Below are 16,672 nucleotides of genomic sequence, written 5' to 3'. Positions count from 1 at the left end.
AAAATTATGCCTCCGTTTTTGTGAACGTGTATGTTTTTATTACTGACACCGGGACAAATTTGATGTTTTCTTAAAAATAGAACGAAGATCTCATGGACTATGCACTGTCTGTTGGCAAAAGCATCTTATGATGAGCGGTTAGGATGTTTCTCCTGGCTCTTCGCATTCGCTATGCATGTATGCTCCGATCTTGCCGTTCAACCCGGACAGCAGCACAAATATCTGTCGTGGAGCGTGCGCAATCTTAATAATCACATGCGGGTTAATAAAAAAACAATCCTGTAGGTTTGCAACTTTATTGAGCCATCTCCCCACTTGTATACAGTTTTTTGGGTGCGTCACATGCGCAGTCAGGGTTTCATGCCGCAAATATCGCTGAAGGTCACTAAGCGTTTCGTTCACGGCATTGCAGGGTAGTGGCTCTGTCCCGGAAACTTGCTCGGACCTCGCCTTTCAAGCTCTTCCCGCCACCTGAGGTTGTGTCAAGCTCTTTGTGAAATTGGGCCATGAAAATCGCTGGGTAAATACGTTGATGCGGGTTTGGGTACCATGGGAGTTTCACATGTAGACAGCAGGTTTTATCAGTGCTGTTGACGCTTCTTCCTACCAAACACACAACATTCAGTATTATCCACCATGAATACAATTATTGGTGCTGAGAATGGGCTCTGCAAGTTTGATTCAGGCCCACGAGAACGTCACTTGCAAAATAAATTAGTTTAATAAAACAAACTAAAACTGCTTGGGTCTGAGCGGATGTCCCTCGCGGAATTCTTTCAGAATGCGCCAGATTGTCTGCAAATATGTTGCAACATCAGACATCTTTCACATCATTAATAAGTTCAAGCTGTACATGTCGCTGAAAACGAGCTTCGTAATCTTTGCCCTGAATAGCTTATTTCATATTTTTGTCATCTCTCATGCCGCACGCATGTTTCTACAATAACAATCACGCATGAAAAACAGACACCAGCTGAGCCCCTCGTTTTGACTGAATTAATCGAGAACAAATTAGTCAAATCGTTATGGCATTCCCATATAGTAACAAGATTCCCACTCACCTGGCATAGACCGAAAGCATTTCACAATAAATGCTCGTGATGCTATTTCCAGCCAAACTACACTTGAATCCCACACTTCGACGTGAAGATGGGCTGGTATCACAGCTTCGGTGAGTTCTAAACTTAGCACCATGAAGCATCCGCGGCCCCGCCTACGAAACAGATGCGTCCTTTCTCCTGACAAACAAGCACCCAAACGAATACAGACTGTTATTAAACCAATGTACCGAAGGGAGATAAAACAAACAAAAAGTCCACCGCCTGTTTTCCCGTAGAGCTCATCCACGTTGGGTTGGATTGAAACCTTTGTACTGAAGGGAACATAAAGTTTCTTTTCATCCTGCAAAGACGCACCCAGCAATAAAAATACAAACTTAGCGTTTTCTCATGTCACGTAAGAAATCACTTTACCCTGTTAGTTTCGGTACAATTTGTACTTGAAGGGGAACACAAAAACAAAAAGTCCACCGCCTGTTTATTGCATTGCGAACTCCACGTTACGTAATGTGTGTTTGTACTTGAGCAAGAGAGGCAAGGCGATCTGCAATTGACGTTCCGGTCAAACTCGACAAGGAAGTGACAAAGTTAAGTTGCGAATTGTGCATGTGCGATTAGATTTTTTACAAGCAGCCGCAGATGATCACTCAATCCATGGAATTTGTTCCGACTGCATGAGGGTGTTCTCGGCTTTCGCGTGTTTCATTCGGAGGCCCTGATCCCCCTAAAATAGTCTCCGGCGCTACTCCATGCATTTCACAACCGAGAATCTGTCTCCGCCTGAGCTTTTTGTATACCTGACACCAAGTTAAATTCATTGTTATAGATAGCGAAAACAAACTTTTATTATGTGTTAAAAATTACTTTGCTTGAGTACCATTCAAAGAGACGGAAGGTAGAGAGAGTCACAACACTTCTTATTCCAAAAGATTACGTCTACCACTCATGACATCGAATACTTAAAAAACAATCTCCAGATGGTTTACCTCGCATTTCGCGGTCAGCTCCACGTGGGCTGCGAGCGAATGGACTGAGAAAAGGAATGGGGTTCCACAATTTAATGTAATCTTTTCATTCAACCACGTCGAACCATAGCCACAAAGATGGAACAGGCAATGTTTAAAATATACCCTCAAAACTCAGCTCGCAAAGTCGTCACCGAGAGGACTGTAAATAGCCACATGGGTTTAAGTGCACAAGATTTTACCATGCTTTCGTGACGTGCGTGCGGGCGTTGAGCTGCTAGAATCTTAAGAAAAGGGAGAAAAGTCGTCATGAGACTCGAGAGATACCGCGGATGCCAATTTCCGGCTCAAGTCACGATAGGGTGGTACAGCTCAGCTGCGCAAAAACCCCGCCCCCAACCAAAAACCAACCCCCCTTATCGGCTTTTAAATCTCCTCCCGCGCCTCCATCGCGCACATACTTCGGCTCCCCGGTGTCAGGAGGATCTCCCCACTGCAGGCGATTTATACCCAGCGAGTTCACTCGCCGGCGGTCTCGTCCTGCGATCACAATTCTGTTGTTGCAGCAGCTTCACCTTCTCATAGCTTCTCGGAGATCCCTTAACCAAAACTAGCCTAGTTCGTTCGGGAAGGATCAGGCAGAGGGACGATCTTCACGGTGCATCAAAAAAAATGGGCTCAAATCCTCCCATCGGAAGCGAACAATGGAGCAGCGGGCTTTGTGATTGCTTCCAAGACTGCGGCACATGTAAGTATTGTTTCTGCAACATTGTCTTCCCTCCCGATTCTAGCCTTCTCACCACACTAGTCAGGCAGCTCGAGCCTTATACTCCGATCTGCTTTGTTATGGACATTCTGAGGATCCGTTGTGTTATGAACGGATGTCGTGTTGTGAGCATTTTGTCTTTCAGGCTTTGTGATCCCACCATGCATGCAAAGTCGTAGTCCGATCTCTTCGACATTTGGCTCTTTCTACACGTTGTCGTCACCAGCTACTGATCCACTCATCTTGCGTCTTATTCAACTTTCTGACAAGCTGCTTAATGCTCGTTTTGCAACTCACAACCTCATTGTCTGTTGGATAACTGATTGATCGTGTGTTGCAGGCTGCTGTGCATGGTGCTGCCCGTGCGTCGTGGTCGGCCAGTTGGTCGAGATTATTGACCAAGGCATTACATGTGAGAAGCTCCTCTCCACCATATCTATGATTTTTCCATGCTACTCACAGTGGCTTTTTGTATCATCATCGTCATCACCAATTTGCATCTCGTAGTGTTGATATTAGAACTCGCCGTGGTTGAGGCAGCTTGTTCGAGTGCTGGATGCCTTTATTGTCTTCTTCAGAGCTGCACCGGAATGGGATGTCTGTACACATGCGGGTACCGGGCACGACTGAGGGCAAAGTATGGGCTCTCCCCAGAGCCATGCGGTGATGTCTGCGTGGACTGGTGTTGTCTTCCCTGCTCACTGTCGCAGCAATATCGAGAGCTTGCGGCACGTGGCGTCCAGGCTGATCTTGGTACCATCTCTTTTTCCACTTCTGCCATGTATTCTAACATTCTAGAACCTAACCTGAAAATCAACTTAACTTAGTCCTGAAAACAATAAGAATAATAGTAATAATAATTAACCGATTCCTATGTATCTAATGTGATGAAGTTTGTTACCAACTTTTCAGGGTGGGCTGCAAACCGCCAAGCTTACGAGCAATCTGCTCCGCCCGCACAAAAAATGGCCGGGTACTGAACACACATGCTTTAAAGAGGAATCAGAGTGTTCGTATCCAATGGGTTGACGAGCTGGATTAACGCTAAGCTATTCAAGGATCCCATTTTCAAAAGAGCCCCACCTGATATCAGGGATTGTCAATCCTAAAAATAACTTCGCACCTCAAGTTTGGTTACCTTGGCCGTTGACTAAGTTTAGTCAATTTTAGATCCCCCTTGCAAGTGGTAACTTCTTTGGAAGTGGAGTAGGTACTGCTCATGGCATACAATTACCTACGAGTGTTACTTTATGCTGTGATATCGCATGTTGCAACGTCAACAAATTGTCCCTTGTTGCCTTCCTAAAAAGAAATTGGGTTGAAAATTGCATTCAGAGCTCCTGAATCGGATCAATTCGTGCGTCTTGTTTCTTTTTCCATGCACGTTGTAGATTATGCCATGTAACGTCATGTTTAAGCCGAGGACAAAAACCTATGTGGTTGGGAAGTACCACAGGAATCTTAAGTTAGACCATTTATCGAAGTGAACTTGAAACTCTCGCTCAATGAACACATTGTTTCCTTAATTTTGAGAGGTGAACAATGAAGGCAAGACAGTCATGCCTTGAGTTTTCATAGATTGTTTCATATGAGATTCAGGTCTGGTAACTACATCCCATTTCCAAACCCGGGCCATACTGAAGTCTTCCAATCATGCGATATCAAGTAAACCCCGTTCACTTAGCCTGGTATTGAGACACAAGCCACACATCCTAATCTCATGACTGTCAAAATGTGAACCTACGAGAATCTGCATGTGTTGAAGGCCAGGAAACTCAAAAAACTGTCGTAGTGCACCTCCAATTGCATGCCAATTAAATTAAATTGCGCCCCTTGTGGAAGAAGAGGAATGTTGTTACGTAATAGTATCCACCAACGTCAACCATTTGGTTATGGTGGACCTGGTAATTTAACATGGACTTATCTCACCATTTGTGTTTCTGATATTTTCTTAGTTTTCACTGCAACTTTGTTTCCACTCAGCTTCCACTCTTTTCCATTCCATGTTCATATGCAAATGTACTTGGGGGCGAGGCTCGTGGAACGAAGTTGAACACATAATTCAGTAATCTGCGAAAAGTCTTCGTGGATCAAAAGAATCATCAACCACGTTCTGATCGACCATGAATGAACATGCACCCCTGTATTGTTGTTGCCAATTGCTTGTTGGATAATACCCCCTCTATAGCCATTCCCTGTCATGAGGAAACAACAATTTCCCGTTGTGAGTATTCGCAGAGAAGATTCATTCGGTTCAAGGTCTGTGCCTCACTTATTCAAGTGTTCATGAAACAATCGTTATTTGTAGAAACTGCAATCGTCTCCTCAAGTCAACCAAGTTGTGTGTGCCAAAGCCTTCAGCATTCTATTGATGAAACGTCATCAAAAGATCGCAAGGCTTGGATTCTTACATTCCCCCATCGATGCAGGCACTCCTTGAGTCACCTCGTCCACATGTAAGCAAGTACAGAAGTGCAGGTCTGATGACATGAGAGAGAAAGAAAAATACCAGGAATTAAGCCAAGGGACAACCTTGGTCTTCTCACACCTAGTCAAATCGAAAATGCCAAGTGATGATCTCATGCTGCTGCAGTGAGATGATGCGGAATTCCCAGACAGAAATCCTGCAGACAGAATTCTTTTAGGTGCAGTAGTACTATGGTACACACAGTTCTGTAGGCCCAGACGGTGATGCTAGAACGAATAATGCTAGGCACACTTGAGCGTGTGCTGAGACAAGGAGAGGAGACACACGCTGCGGTTACCCTGAGACAGACCAAACCCCTTCACTTTGGACTAGAAATCGGAAGCTTCAAAACATACAGTCGTCTTATGCGCATGGGGTTTTGTGGGGGTGGTGTCAGATGAATGCCAGAAACCCCAAGTCAACCAAACATCCATGATGGGGATACAAATAAATACCACTAACTGGGTCTTGCTATAACAGACAGATTTTCCTCAGTGCCAGTGCAGCATTGAATTCGTGCACTTTAATCTGTCTACATGTGATAACAACGTATGTTACACGGATTGTTACGTTGTACATCGTGTTACTACCAACTATACGAAGTTGAAGTATCTATTGCTACGACTTCAAACCAATTATGGTGGAATTCATTACTCACCTAGAAACTCAATTTGCAGAGGTACCACACTCACACGCAGTTGGTGGTAATCTTAAACAACTCCTAGCTTAGGTGTCCAGAACGAAGCCAAGTGAAGCTGCATAAGAAAATCCATGTACCTACTTCTCTCAAATCCTTCCTCTTCGGTTCGCTTCTCTCGAGACACGCCACATCTACAACAATCTGCTTTGTTGCAACGACGTTCTCTGACAAACAATATCCTACCCAGTTGTTTTTGTTGTTGTTTGTTATACCTATTTTTAATGCATTGCAGCGACTAAACAGTCCGTTTCAAAACGGACACAACCAAACACATATGCCACCGAAACCTGGTTGGCCACAGATGCTGCACTGCATGTCAATTCTTCAGCATCCAGAGTTGCATCGATGAGACAAAATCCGAGAAGCGCACACCACCAGGCGTCACAAGAATCAGCGTCTGGTCTCCTCTGCTTCACACACCAGCACTCATTCTCCTCACAAATAAATTACAATAAACAAATAAATAAAATAAAATAAAAACGACCTAAAAGCCATTCCCACTTGCACGCAGCACAAGGGTGAGCAGGTCTCGGGGTTCATTCCAGATCATTTTTTCACTTTTATCTTTTCTTTTCTGTTGTCTTAGGAGGTCTGATCACAGTGTAGTTGCTTTAGCCAGTGTTGGCTATTATGGTTATCATTGTGATGACATATGAATGTGAAGTGATCTATTCGGTGCTGTTCTTTGCTGTTCTGTTCTGTGCAGTAGGGGTGTGTGTGTCAGTCAGTAGTAGTGGTGATGGGTGATCATCATAGAGTGGGCTATAAATGAGGCTGATCAGAGCGCGTGCTAGTCATCCATCGCCCAGGTGCAATCGAAAGTCAGTTCTCTTATCTGTCATACCCCATGTAATCCTCATGCCCTCTTCTACTCTGCTCTGCTTTGATGCTCGTCAGTGCTGCTGCTGCTGCTGCTGCCCTTTTGCTAGCTGAAACAGGAGTTGGTCCATGTTCCTGCTGCAGATCATGACGTACATAAGCACAGCCAACAAGGCCAAGTTGAGCACCATAACCACCACCACCACCACCCTCGCTTTCTCTGCTTTCTCTGCTTTCTCTCACTAACTGATTTCTCTGCTCTTGCTCTTCCTGCACTTCCTTCCTCAGCTATGTATGGGACCTAGACTGCAAAACACTCAGCCTTTCTTCCCTATGCTTTGCAGTTCTACACAACCGAACAGAGCAGAGCAGAGCAGACAGACACTTTGTGTTTTTTTCTTTTGTGCTTGAGTGTCTGCAACAGAGGCTGTGTTTGGGTGTCGAAAATTCACACCCAGTTGCAGCTCAAATACAACCCAAGAAGAGAAAACATCAGACAGAAAAAGAAAGAAAAAGTGGAAGCAGAAATCTATAGACTGATGAAAGAGTTTCCGTGTTTAATGTGTTGTTTGAAAGGGGTTCACTTGGAAAATAACTAAATGGATGGAAATCAGTGTGGAAATGGGTAGTGACCTGGTTCCTGATGTTCTTGTGCACTTACACAATATGTACTGTTTTCCATCATTTGGCAATTTCTCAAAACTAGATCTAATTCTGATTATGTATACCTCTTTTCTCTTGGATTGTCTACATCACTTACTTCCATGGTAAAATACGCTTTAGCAAATTTTCAGTATTGTGTGAGATGAGATTATTAGTTCATGTAATATGCAAAGGTACTTACTTTCATTCCATTTTCCTATTGACAGTTTTCATGACATTGTATTTGAAATAGATAAATTTTTTAAAAAAAAACAAAAACAAAAACAAAAAAAAAAAAAAAAAAAAAAAAAGGATACATATTATATCAATTTATCAATGTGGTTCAAATCCAAAAAATTATATTTATTATTTTAATAAGAAAAGATTTGTACTTGGAGAAAAAATCAAAATCATATGAAAACACATATATTACTTAATGCACATTAATTATTTAGTAAGACATTTCAAAAAAATGAAATCAATTGATTTTATTAGCATGGTTTTATATAACATACTTAAGATGTCTTACAATTAAATCTTAGAAATGTTAAATTACTTTAAATTTTTTAGCGATAGTTTCTAAAATAGTTACTCTTTCTTGTTATACTAATAGACATAATGATAATTTTGTGATAAAATCATTATAGATATTTTACTAAATGGTTCTCAACTAGCATCTTTAACTTATTTTCTTAAGATTTTTAATTTTTTGTTCTTATCTTTAATTTTAATTATCTAAAATTTAATTCATTTTTTTAGAATAGATATTTTTGTTATTTATAATTTTAAAAAGGTGACTCTCTTATTGCAATCTTTATAAGTTCTACTTATAATTTTGCATTGACCAAGTCTTATGAAAAATACGACTTTGTTCCATAGAATTTAATAAGATTTGTTTTGTAGCAATCAAATAAGTTTATTTCAAATGTTATACTTTTTTAATTTCAAATTTTAAATTTTATTTGTAACATTGTTTAAAACATATTAAGATAGATTGTCACAAAAATAGATTGCTTACACTAAACAATAAAGATAGTGTTATTAAAAATACTAAGATCTATGCATGGAACTAATTAAAACTATTTGATAGTTTAATCCAATATGAAAAGTTAAATTAAAAAACTAAATACTAAAAACCAAAAAATAGAAGATTAGCAAGTAATGTTAATAATTAGTTCATTAATTTTAATTCAATTTTTAAAAAGATAGTTAATTACTCATATAGATTAAAATAAATAAAAAGAGGTTAATAATTTAAATTCATCAATCTTAAAGTATTATCATGAACATTAAAATTGTAGTAATAACAAATCTATAACAAAGATTTTTATTATCTAATAAGATTCATTTAGTACTCAACAATCATCTTTCTAATAAATAAAACAAAATCGACTTTGTTATGCAATAATTGGTACATATATATATATATATATATATATTGAAGTACATAGGCTTTTAAGACGGCAATGTAGTCATTGCTTTGTAGTATGTATACAAAGCCCATCCAATACAAACAAAACTAAGATCTAAAGTATCCAGAAACTTAAAATATTATTATTTCTATTAATTCATGTATTTTTTACAAAAATAAATCTTCATTTTTGTTTTTTCATTTTTCTTTTATTTACAAAGAATTTTATTAATTTTTGAAAAATTAGAAAAAATTCAATTAAATTAAACAACTAAAATAAAAAATTAATATAATTATTTATTCAAAAAAAATAAAAATAAATATTTGACTCATGTTTGAAAGTTTTCATCTTGGAAGTAGAATTAAAATATTCTTTTAAAGAATAATTTTATTTTTTTAATTTAGTATTAAAAAAATACTTAATTATTACTATAAATTTCATCATTAAAATATATATATATATATATATATGTATTATAAATAGACATATATTGATATATTTATTTATGTAAACTATTTATGAAGAAAATGTTTCTTCACTTCCTATTTATAGCTCATTGAATTATAAATCTGACTTTTGCAAATGCTTTAGTAGAAAAATATCAATCATTTGAAATGTGTAAGAAAGCATGTATTGTATTTTACAATAAATTAGACTTTTAAAAACGTTATAAAAGTAAACTTTTATAAATAGACACATTTTTATAGTTGTTTATTTCCTTGAAATTTTATCATTTCTTGTATGTAATAAATTAAATATTTTAAGATCCTTGTATCATCATCCATATTGTTTCAAGAAAACTTTACTCTACTTTTTAATGATATTCCAAATTAAAACATATTTTTGGTAATTATCATATGTGAATTTTATTCTTTGTAAAAAAAACATTTGTAAGATAAATATATGGTCTAAATCATGTTTTATTTTCCACTAAGAATCCCTAATTGTATTTGAATAATTTATCAATTAAATCACTTGATGACTGACTTTCTCATTTTCAAATATTAAATGCATAAACCAAAGCAATACAGATTGTTTCTAAAGTAGTGTATAATATTTTTTGTTTAAAAACAAGGTTATTATCCATACAATTAATATAAGTCAAGATTAAGATACAAATTCCTTTGACCTGTACTTTATTTGGATTCCTAAAATTACTTACTCCTACTTCTAAAATTTAAAACCTCACACTTAGCCACATTGCCTGATTTAAAACTTGCACACTATACAACTTGTGTTCTTGCAATTTATTACTATTTATATATATATATATATATATATATATATAAATTATCTTTGAGTCTCAATAAAACTTTGAGATCATATGAAACCTCGAAGATTTAAAGCTTTACTTAAGACTACAATAAAATAAAATAAACATTATACAACTATAGTCTTAATTACTTGAAGTTTGTCTTTGATATTATTCATCATAATTTTAGAAGAAAAATATGCTCAAAAAAAAATATGAAAATAACTGATTTAAACAACTCAATTTTATCTCAATTACTTGAAATTAATAGACATCGATGAAAAGATTTCATAGGAAATGTAATATAATCCTAGTGTAGATAATTAAAAACTAAAGTTCCTTTTGAAATGACTCAATATCTTAATAACAGTAGTTATCAATCACATGATCTAAAACAAAGTTATTACATAACAATAATTTTAATTACAACTCAAAATTAATTAAATAGCCAAAAGTGAGGTTCCGAGAGTGCACAATGAGTGTGATCGATCCCCCACCCCGTGAAAAAGAAAAAGGAAAACTTTTATTGCAAACTCACTTATCCCTAAAACAGCAAAGAACTTGTGACACACAACATGGCTTTGGGGCTACTTCAACAAAACTATGCCAGCAGCACATTTTCAACCTCCATGAGGTCCACTATGCACACCATGTTGTTGTACAACTCCTTTCCCTTTCCCCTCCCTTGAAGCTTACAACCATAAAAATATAATATCCATTTTCAAGGCCTGTGGTGGGCAAAGTAACTGGCAGGGGGCCGTTGATTGAGTGCTCTCCTTGGGTTTTAATTTATATATATATATATATATATATATGATGCCAGAGACATAAGGACAGTAAAAAAGACTTGTTGTCTTAATTCCAGGCTTTTCACTGCACAATCCAGCAGCAGTTGTCCAATATGAGCTCTCTTTCAGGGGATGTTGCTGTTGTTGTTGTTTGATTGGGGACCACAAAGTGAAAAGGTGGATTGATTGAATGAATGAATGAATGAATGAATGGGGGAAGGGGATGCAAAACGTACATAAATTAATACATAAATTGATACATATATGAGTAACTGAGAAAAAGAACAAGGAAGGCGTGGAACACATCCAGAAGGATAGAGAAAAGGAACAAATGGGACAAAGTAAAGCCAAGTAGGACAACTCTTGCCAACAGGGACATTTTTCTGACAGCGTGGACAACCCAGCTGGCTCCACCCTCTCCCGCATCATTTTGGGAGGGAGCGATTCTGACTCGTCGTCCAGGCTTTTCCCTCGCTTTTTTGCTTCCCGCCAAATAATCCTTTTTCTTTCACTTTCCCGCCTGGAAGAACCTATATATGATGGTTTTCTTCAACTTCCAGATTGGGAGGGAAAACTACAGTTTCTGATTATTTGGTGAGGTGGTTGAAAAGGGCGGGATTTGCTAATCAGGACCCAGTTCCCTCCAATGATTTTACGATCCTATCTTCTCCCCCTTCGAGTTAATTGCATTGGTAGTTATTTTAACGAATAATTAAATTTGGGTGCCTCTGCTCATGTGGCTCCATAACCAAACCAAACCACTGAATCAACACCATGAATGAAGAGTCTACAGTGATTCCTCAAATACATGAATAAATAAAGTAAATTAACGAATGTTGTGGGCATTCTCATTTTTCTGCATTCTTCGTAACTTTTTGAATAAATTTTTGAAGTCTTGCCAAATTTTGGAGGGTGTCAAAAAGAATAAATTACATTAATTTTAGCTATATATAATGTTACTTTTAACCATGTCATTGTCTCTTTAAAGGTAATTGCACTATTTGATGGGTTTTCACAAATGTTTATACTTTGTAAATGTATGCATGATACATGTTCATTTTACTTCATGTGATTAGTTTTCAACAGCACACTTGACTTCTACTGGGTAATTTATAAGGTATATGTTTATTATATGATGCACCTACTAGCAAGATAAGCTAACACTTCTGATGTGAATGACTTTGCCTGTAAAGCTAATCCTGCAAATGTTGTTGTCACAACTACAATCAGAGCATTACCATAACTATTAAATCAACTCAACACATAACACATCTACAATAATTGAGATTAAATACTGTTTGGTTTGAACATTGTTTGATTCAAAGAACACATATATTGTTAAAAAAATAAAATACCCACTCATACACTTCCATTGTCATCAAGTCTTACCATAGTAAACAAAAAAAATCAAAGAATCATGTGAAAGTTATCCATTCACATGTATTTTTTTGAATTTATTTTTTGACCTCATTTTGCTTCCACTATTTGTTTTACAATGTGAAGTTTGTCACATGATGTGGCATCAAGTGCCAAATCCATGATGTATGTAAATTGGTTTAATTAGTGTATTTTTATCCACTTGGTTTTTTCTGGTAGTTGACTTTGTTAGTATCAACTAAGGTTTGAAGACTTAGGTGGAGAAATTCCTTTTTGTCATTCTTGTCAAGTCAAATCTTGTAAGTGAGTTTGAGAGAGAGAAATCCTTTGTTGTCATATTTTGCTTAGCTATGGTAATCAACCTTTTAGTAAAGCTATTAGGATTTTTTTCTATACACATTTGCACTCTTAGATTCTCCATTTTTGGTTTAAGAGATAGCTTGACTTAGTGGTGTTTAGATTATCCATCATTTATTTAAAGTGTGTTGATTGTGCATTTGTATTTGGTTTAGATTGTACACTTCATGATTGATTTATGACACTCCATTTGATGTGTCTGACAATCTATATTTATACAACAAGTTGGAATTTTATATAACAATTTCTTCTCTTCTTTTGCTTTTTCTTTTTCTTTCAATTTTTGCTTTTGTTCTTGTTGTGACCCTACCTCTATTTATACCTAGAACTTTGTCATGTTCATGTAACAATGCCCTATCAGTTACAAATCCACATAAAAAATGTATATCAACATGAGAGTGCATGTGATTTCACCTAAATCTTTAGTCTTAAAATAATTTGTACATTGTTTACTTACTAAAAATAGGTAAAGAAAAAAAATCCAGAAAAAAATCTATATTAAAACTTCAATTCAGTTGTAAATGTGCAGTGCAGCAATGCATTTTATTTCCACAAGATCTTAGATAAATTGTCGTTCTTTGAGACCCAAGGCAGGTGTCACTTGTGTGTGGTTTGAAAAGGCACCATAATATGTCATCAGTAGGGCACACAAACAACTTCAACATAAGATGGAAGTGTCAGAGGAAGGTTAATAAACTATAAATTTTCTGCATGTCTTGTTATTGATAAGAAATCATAATTTTTTGCTTTGTTTTTAAGTTCAGATGAATATATATATATATATATATATACATATATCTCTCTCGGTGAATGAAAGAGCAAAAGGTAGCTGGAGTGCAATCAATCCCCTTCACATGCAAAACAATAGTTCAATGATTGTGGGTGCTTTGTTGGCGTCCCCCAAACCCAAGTCACTTGCCCAAATCATCCCATTCCATGTGACCTCCTCAAGCTTCCAGGTCAGCACAGCCAAGCAAGTTAGTTAGTATTGGAACGAAGGTGGTTAGAACCATAAAGCCAAAACAAACAAACCGAAAGAGAAAAGAAATGAGAAAAAAAAATAATAAACAGAGACATAAATAGAAACAGTGTTCGAAGTTGTGAACTAATGCCCACACTTGCTCACCACAAAAGTAAGGCTGCCAACAATAACAAACAATAGTTATAATAATACAAATAGTATTAATGGCATTAAAATGAAAATTATGTGAAAAAGAACTCAACCCTTTGACACCATCGGAAAAAGCAACAAAACCATCCACGAACAGGAAGAAACATGCACAACAAAGAAGCTTTTTTCTATTAAAAAACAGAGAGGCCTAAATGTGAGAGAGAGTCATAAATGAGCAGGAGAGAGGGAGTAGTTCAGGACCAGCACCTGTAAGCACAATGCGACAACGCAACCCTAAAGCTCTGTCGTTTGGCTTCGTCTTCTTCCTTCTTCTTCGTCATTTTCTTCTGCGGCGAACTCACTCCAAAAGGAAGCCAGCACCTCACGGCGCTGCTGCTGCGCTGGGTTATGATCGAAGCGGGGCCAGCCTCTCTCACGGCGCGGCCACTCCCTGGTGTGGATAAGGCCCTCACGTCATCCAAGTTGTGTGGCGAGCCTCGCGGGGGGGGGGGGGGCATTGAAAAGCCCAGTAGGAGCTCCTCATTCCGGCGCTAAAGATCCTGGATAGACGAAAAGCACATTCTGCTGATACAAGAAGAAAAAAGGAATCGAAAACTTCACCTCTGTCGAATATGCTACTGAAAAGGCAAACCCGCACTCGGTGTTTTGGATAGCATGAGGTGTCCAACCATGTGGATCCCTCGCCTGCGCCTTCATGGTCCGAGGCCCATCCCCAGATAAGATACCTGGTCTCCTCCACCCGCGGCGCGAGCGAGCGAGGCTGGGCCACTAATCCATAGCCAGAGAATTAGGGTTCGCGCTTGCCATTACGGTTTCGGTCTTCATCACATGGTGAGCCGACTCTCGTAGCGGCACTCACCGCGTTACCGCGACTTTTGGATGAATAAGTTTTTATTGTTTTCCTCGAGATGGACGACTCAGTTTTCATCCTTTTATAGCGATATGGTGGCGCTGGACAGCCTAAGCCTTCATCCATTTTATCTAAATGGAGCGCACTAATTCTGACTTTTGAAAGTTAGTTGGGAGTTTTGGCAAATTCATTTAATGAGGCTGCACTATTCTAAGGGGACCTTTACTTCTAGAAAACAAAATTGGGTTGTTTTTAATCCGTTTTAAGACAGAGGAATGATTGGGGTTGTGGGAATTGTGATAGGGTTCTAGCACAAATTCCTACAAGCATTTAATGGGGGAGGTGCGTTTGTAGAGGGTATCTAGAAGCCCCCACAACCCCAAGGTTAACAAAGATTGTTAGTCTCCACAACACATTGATGATGTGTCTTACAATGATTGATGTTTGTTTAATTCAAAAGTGTGTAATCTTGCATCTTGGGCTCTCAAACAATCTGCAATTGACAAACTAAATGTCAGTTTTGATTGTCAGATGCACAAACTGGATACCATAAAACAACACTATAAATAGCATACAAGCACCTTGTCATATATATTAACTGATTGCAGTAGATATTTGGATTTATCTTGTTGTCTGTAATGGATTGTTAATGAGTATGTTGTCATATTCCACAGCAATTAAAATCCTGAAGAAAATACTGAGATAGTAGTAAAAGAAGCAATTTTGCAGAGCAACTGTGAAGTCATTCTTTAGCATGAGTTGGACTAGCACTTGTTTGAAGAAAAGACAGGAATCATATGAACATCCTACACTATTCTCCACTTGTTATTTAGGTCTTGTAAGGACTTGAAAACATGCTTTGTTGATATAGCCACCTCTTCTATAATTACATGCACACTATTTTTATGATACTATGTGTGTATTATATTTTTTTGTGTGGAAAGGGTGACTTTCTTTTACAAAACAAAGAAATGGATCCAGGCAGAGAGCAACATTTCTGGGGACTTTGACCATTGGGGACTTGAATTAATTACATGTTTGTTAGTACCATACAAACAACATATTGTTACTATCATATTTAAAGCCATATTGGGTCACAAGTTTCTTTTTGTTAAAGTAATAGTTGATGGTTGTATACATGATCTGTATGCTTGCTTTGCAAAACAGTCAGTGCTTGTTCTGTTAATTACAAAATTTGTTCAGATTTTTCCTTGACATGTTTTTCAAATCATCAAATCCATGTTTATGAACCAATCAATTTTTATTTTATCTTCTCTCATGCAATAAATGAAAAAAAACTATTAAGTTTAGTTCAATTTCATCTCTAGTACACCCAAATATACCATACATAGATTTTTCATATAAATAAATATATATTAATAAACAGTATATATAACTTTTGCAATGTAATAATGAATTATTAAGCACGTTGCCAAAGACTTCATCAATACTCTAAAGAATGTGCATGGGGCTTTTCTACCCAATGTGAACAGCCAATTACAATTACTACACCAATGATACAACTTCAACCTTGTTGGTAGTTCCTCATTCCACCAATGGACCAACTTATTGTCCTGTACAAATATATGTTGCCCCATCTTTGAACTACTTACAAATATCTCACTACCACAGTGTTTGTGTCTGCAAGTCACTGCCACTTTGAAGATGGGCCTCCTACACAAGATTTGTCTTCCATAAGCCACAAGATGTTTGTAGCACCACACACTTCTGATGTATATTGAAGAATTACAATGAAAAGCAGGATTGAATTGATTTTAAACAAGAGCTGAGTGTGAACAACATTCCTGAATTATTTAAAAACAAATTCTATTAACTCTTACAAATACTACGAGCTGATCACATACAACTCCCAAAACTTGCAGAATTTGAAGTAATAAAAGAAAGTTTTAAAATTATATACTTCATATATATATATATATATATATATGAGAAAGACTATCCATAATTTTTGACTTGGGTGTGCAGAATTTATGTTTTAAAATTCTACAAAAAAAACAATGGGAGTCTAAAACCAACAAAAATTAATATATTCCTACTGGACATATTACTACATTTGGGAATTTTGA

At 37.1% G+C, this 16,672-nt stretch overlaps 2 protein-coding genes and 1 long non-coding RNA gene across 4 annotated transcripts; 1 reads left to right on the top strand and 2 right to left on the bottom strand.

Moving 5' to 3' along the window:
• Nucleotides 1–262: 262 nt before the first annotated feature.
• LOC112281316 (uncharacterized) lies at nucleotides 263–1,305 on the bottom strand. Of its 2 annotated transcripts, none has more exons than XM_024517695.2 (2): nucleotides 1,062–1,305; nucleotides 263–603 (listed from the first exon to the last, which is right to left on the bottom strand). In XM_024517695.2, exons 1-2 carry the CDS (start codon nucleotides 1,192–1,194, stop codon nucleotides 386–388), a joined length of 351 nt encoding a protein of 116 aa, XP_024373463.1. In that variant the 5' UTR covers nucleotides 1,195–1,305; the 3' UTR covers nucleotides 263–385. The 2 variants fall into 2 exon arrangements, with proteins under 2 accessions (XP_024373463.1, XP_073389393.1); XM_073533292.2 differs by having other exon boundaries at nucleotides 511–795.
• Nucleotides 1,306–2,492: 1,187 nt separating this feature from the next.
• LOC112281315 (cell number regulator 9) lies at nucleotides 2,493–4,123 on the top strand. Its single transcript, XM_024517694.3, has 4 exons — nucleotides 2,493–2,771; nucleotides 3,130–3,201; nucleotides 3,330–3,542; nucleotides 3,702–4,123. Exons 1-4 carry the CDS (start codon nucleotides 2,696–2,698, stop codon nucleotides 3,767–3,769), a joined length of 429 nt encoding a protein of 142 aa, XP_024373462.1. The 5' UTR covers nucleotides 2,493–2,695; the 3' UTR covers nucleotides 3,770–4,123.
• An 8,867-nt stretch (nucleotides 4,124–12,990) lies between these two features.
• LOC112281189 (uncharacterized) lies at nucleotides 12,991–14,545 on the bottom strand. Its single transcript, XR_002969539.3, has 2 exons — nucleotides 13,982–14,545; nucleotides 12,991–13,555 (listed from the first exon to the last, which is right to left on the bottom strand). It is a non-coding gene; the product is annotated as an uncharacterized LOC112281189 (long non-coding RNA).
• Nucleotides 14,546–16,672: the final 2,127 nt, after the last annotated feature.

Source organism: Physcomitrium patens, chromosome 4 (assembly GCF_059467195.1).
Source record: "Physcomitrium patens ecotype Gransden chromosome 4, ASM5946719v1, whole genome shotgun sequence".
NCBI lineage: Eukaryota > Viridiplantae > Streptophyta > Bryopsida > Funariales > Funariaceae > Physcomitrium > Physcomitrium patens.
The sequence above is the reverse complement of the archived record's forward strand: the minus strand, read 5'-3'. Positions and strand labels throughout refer to the sequence as shown.

Coding starts and splice junctions, on each gene's coding strand:
- LOC112281316 (XM_024517695.2), bottom strand. CDS start 1,194: ATGGTGCTAAGTTTAGAACTCACCGAAGCTGTGATACCAGCCCATCTT. Junction 604..1,061: donor ATGCTTTCGGTCTATGCCAG/GTGAGTGGGAAT, acceptor TGTGTTTGGTAG/GAAGAAGCGTCAACAGCACT.
- LOC112281315 (XM_024517694.3), top strand. CDS start 2,696: ATGGGCTCAAATCCTCCCATCGGAAGCGAACAATGGAGCAGCGGGCTT. Junction 2,772..3,129: donor CTTCCAAGACTGCGGCACAT/GTAAGTATTGTT, acceptor CGTGTGTTGCAG/GCTGCTGTGCATGGTGCTGC. Junction 3,202..3,329: donor TATTGACCAAGGCATTACAT/GTGAGAAGCTCC, acceptor TGGTTGAGGCAG/CTTGTTCGAGTGCTGGATGC.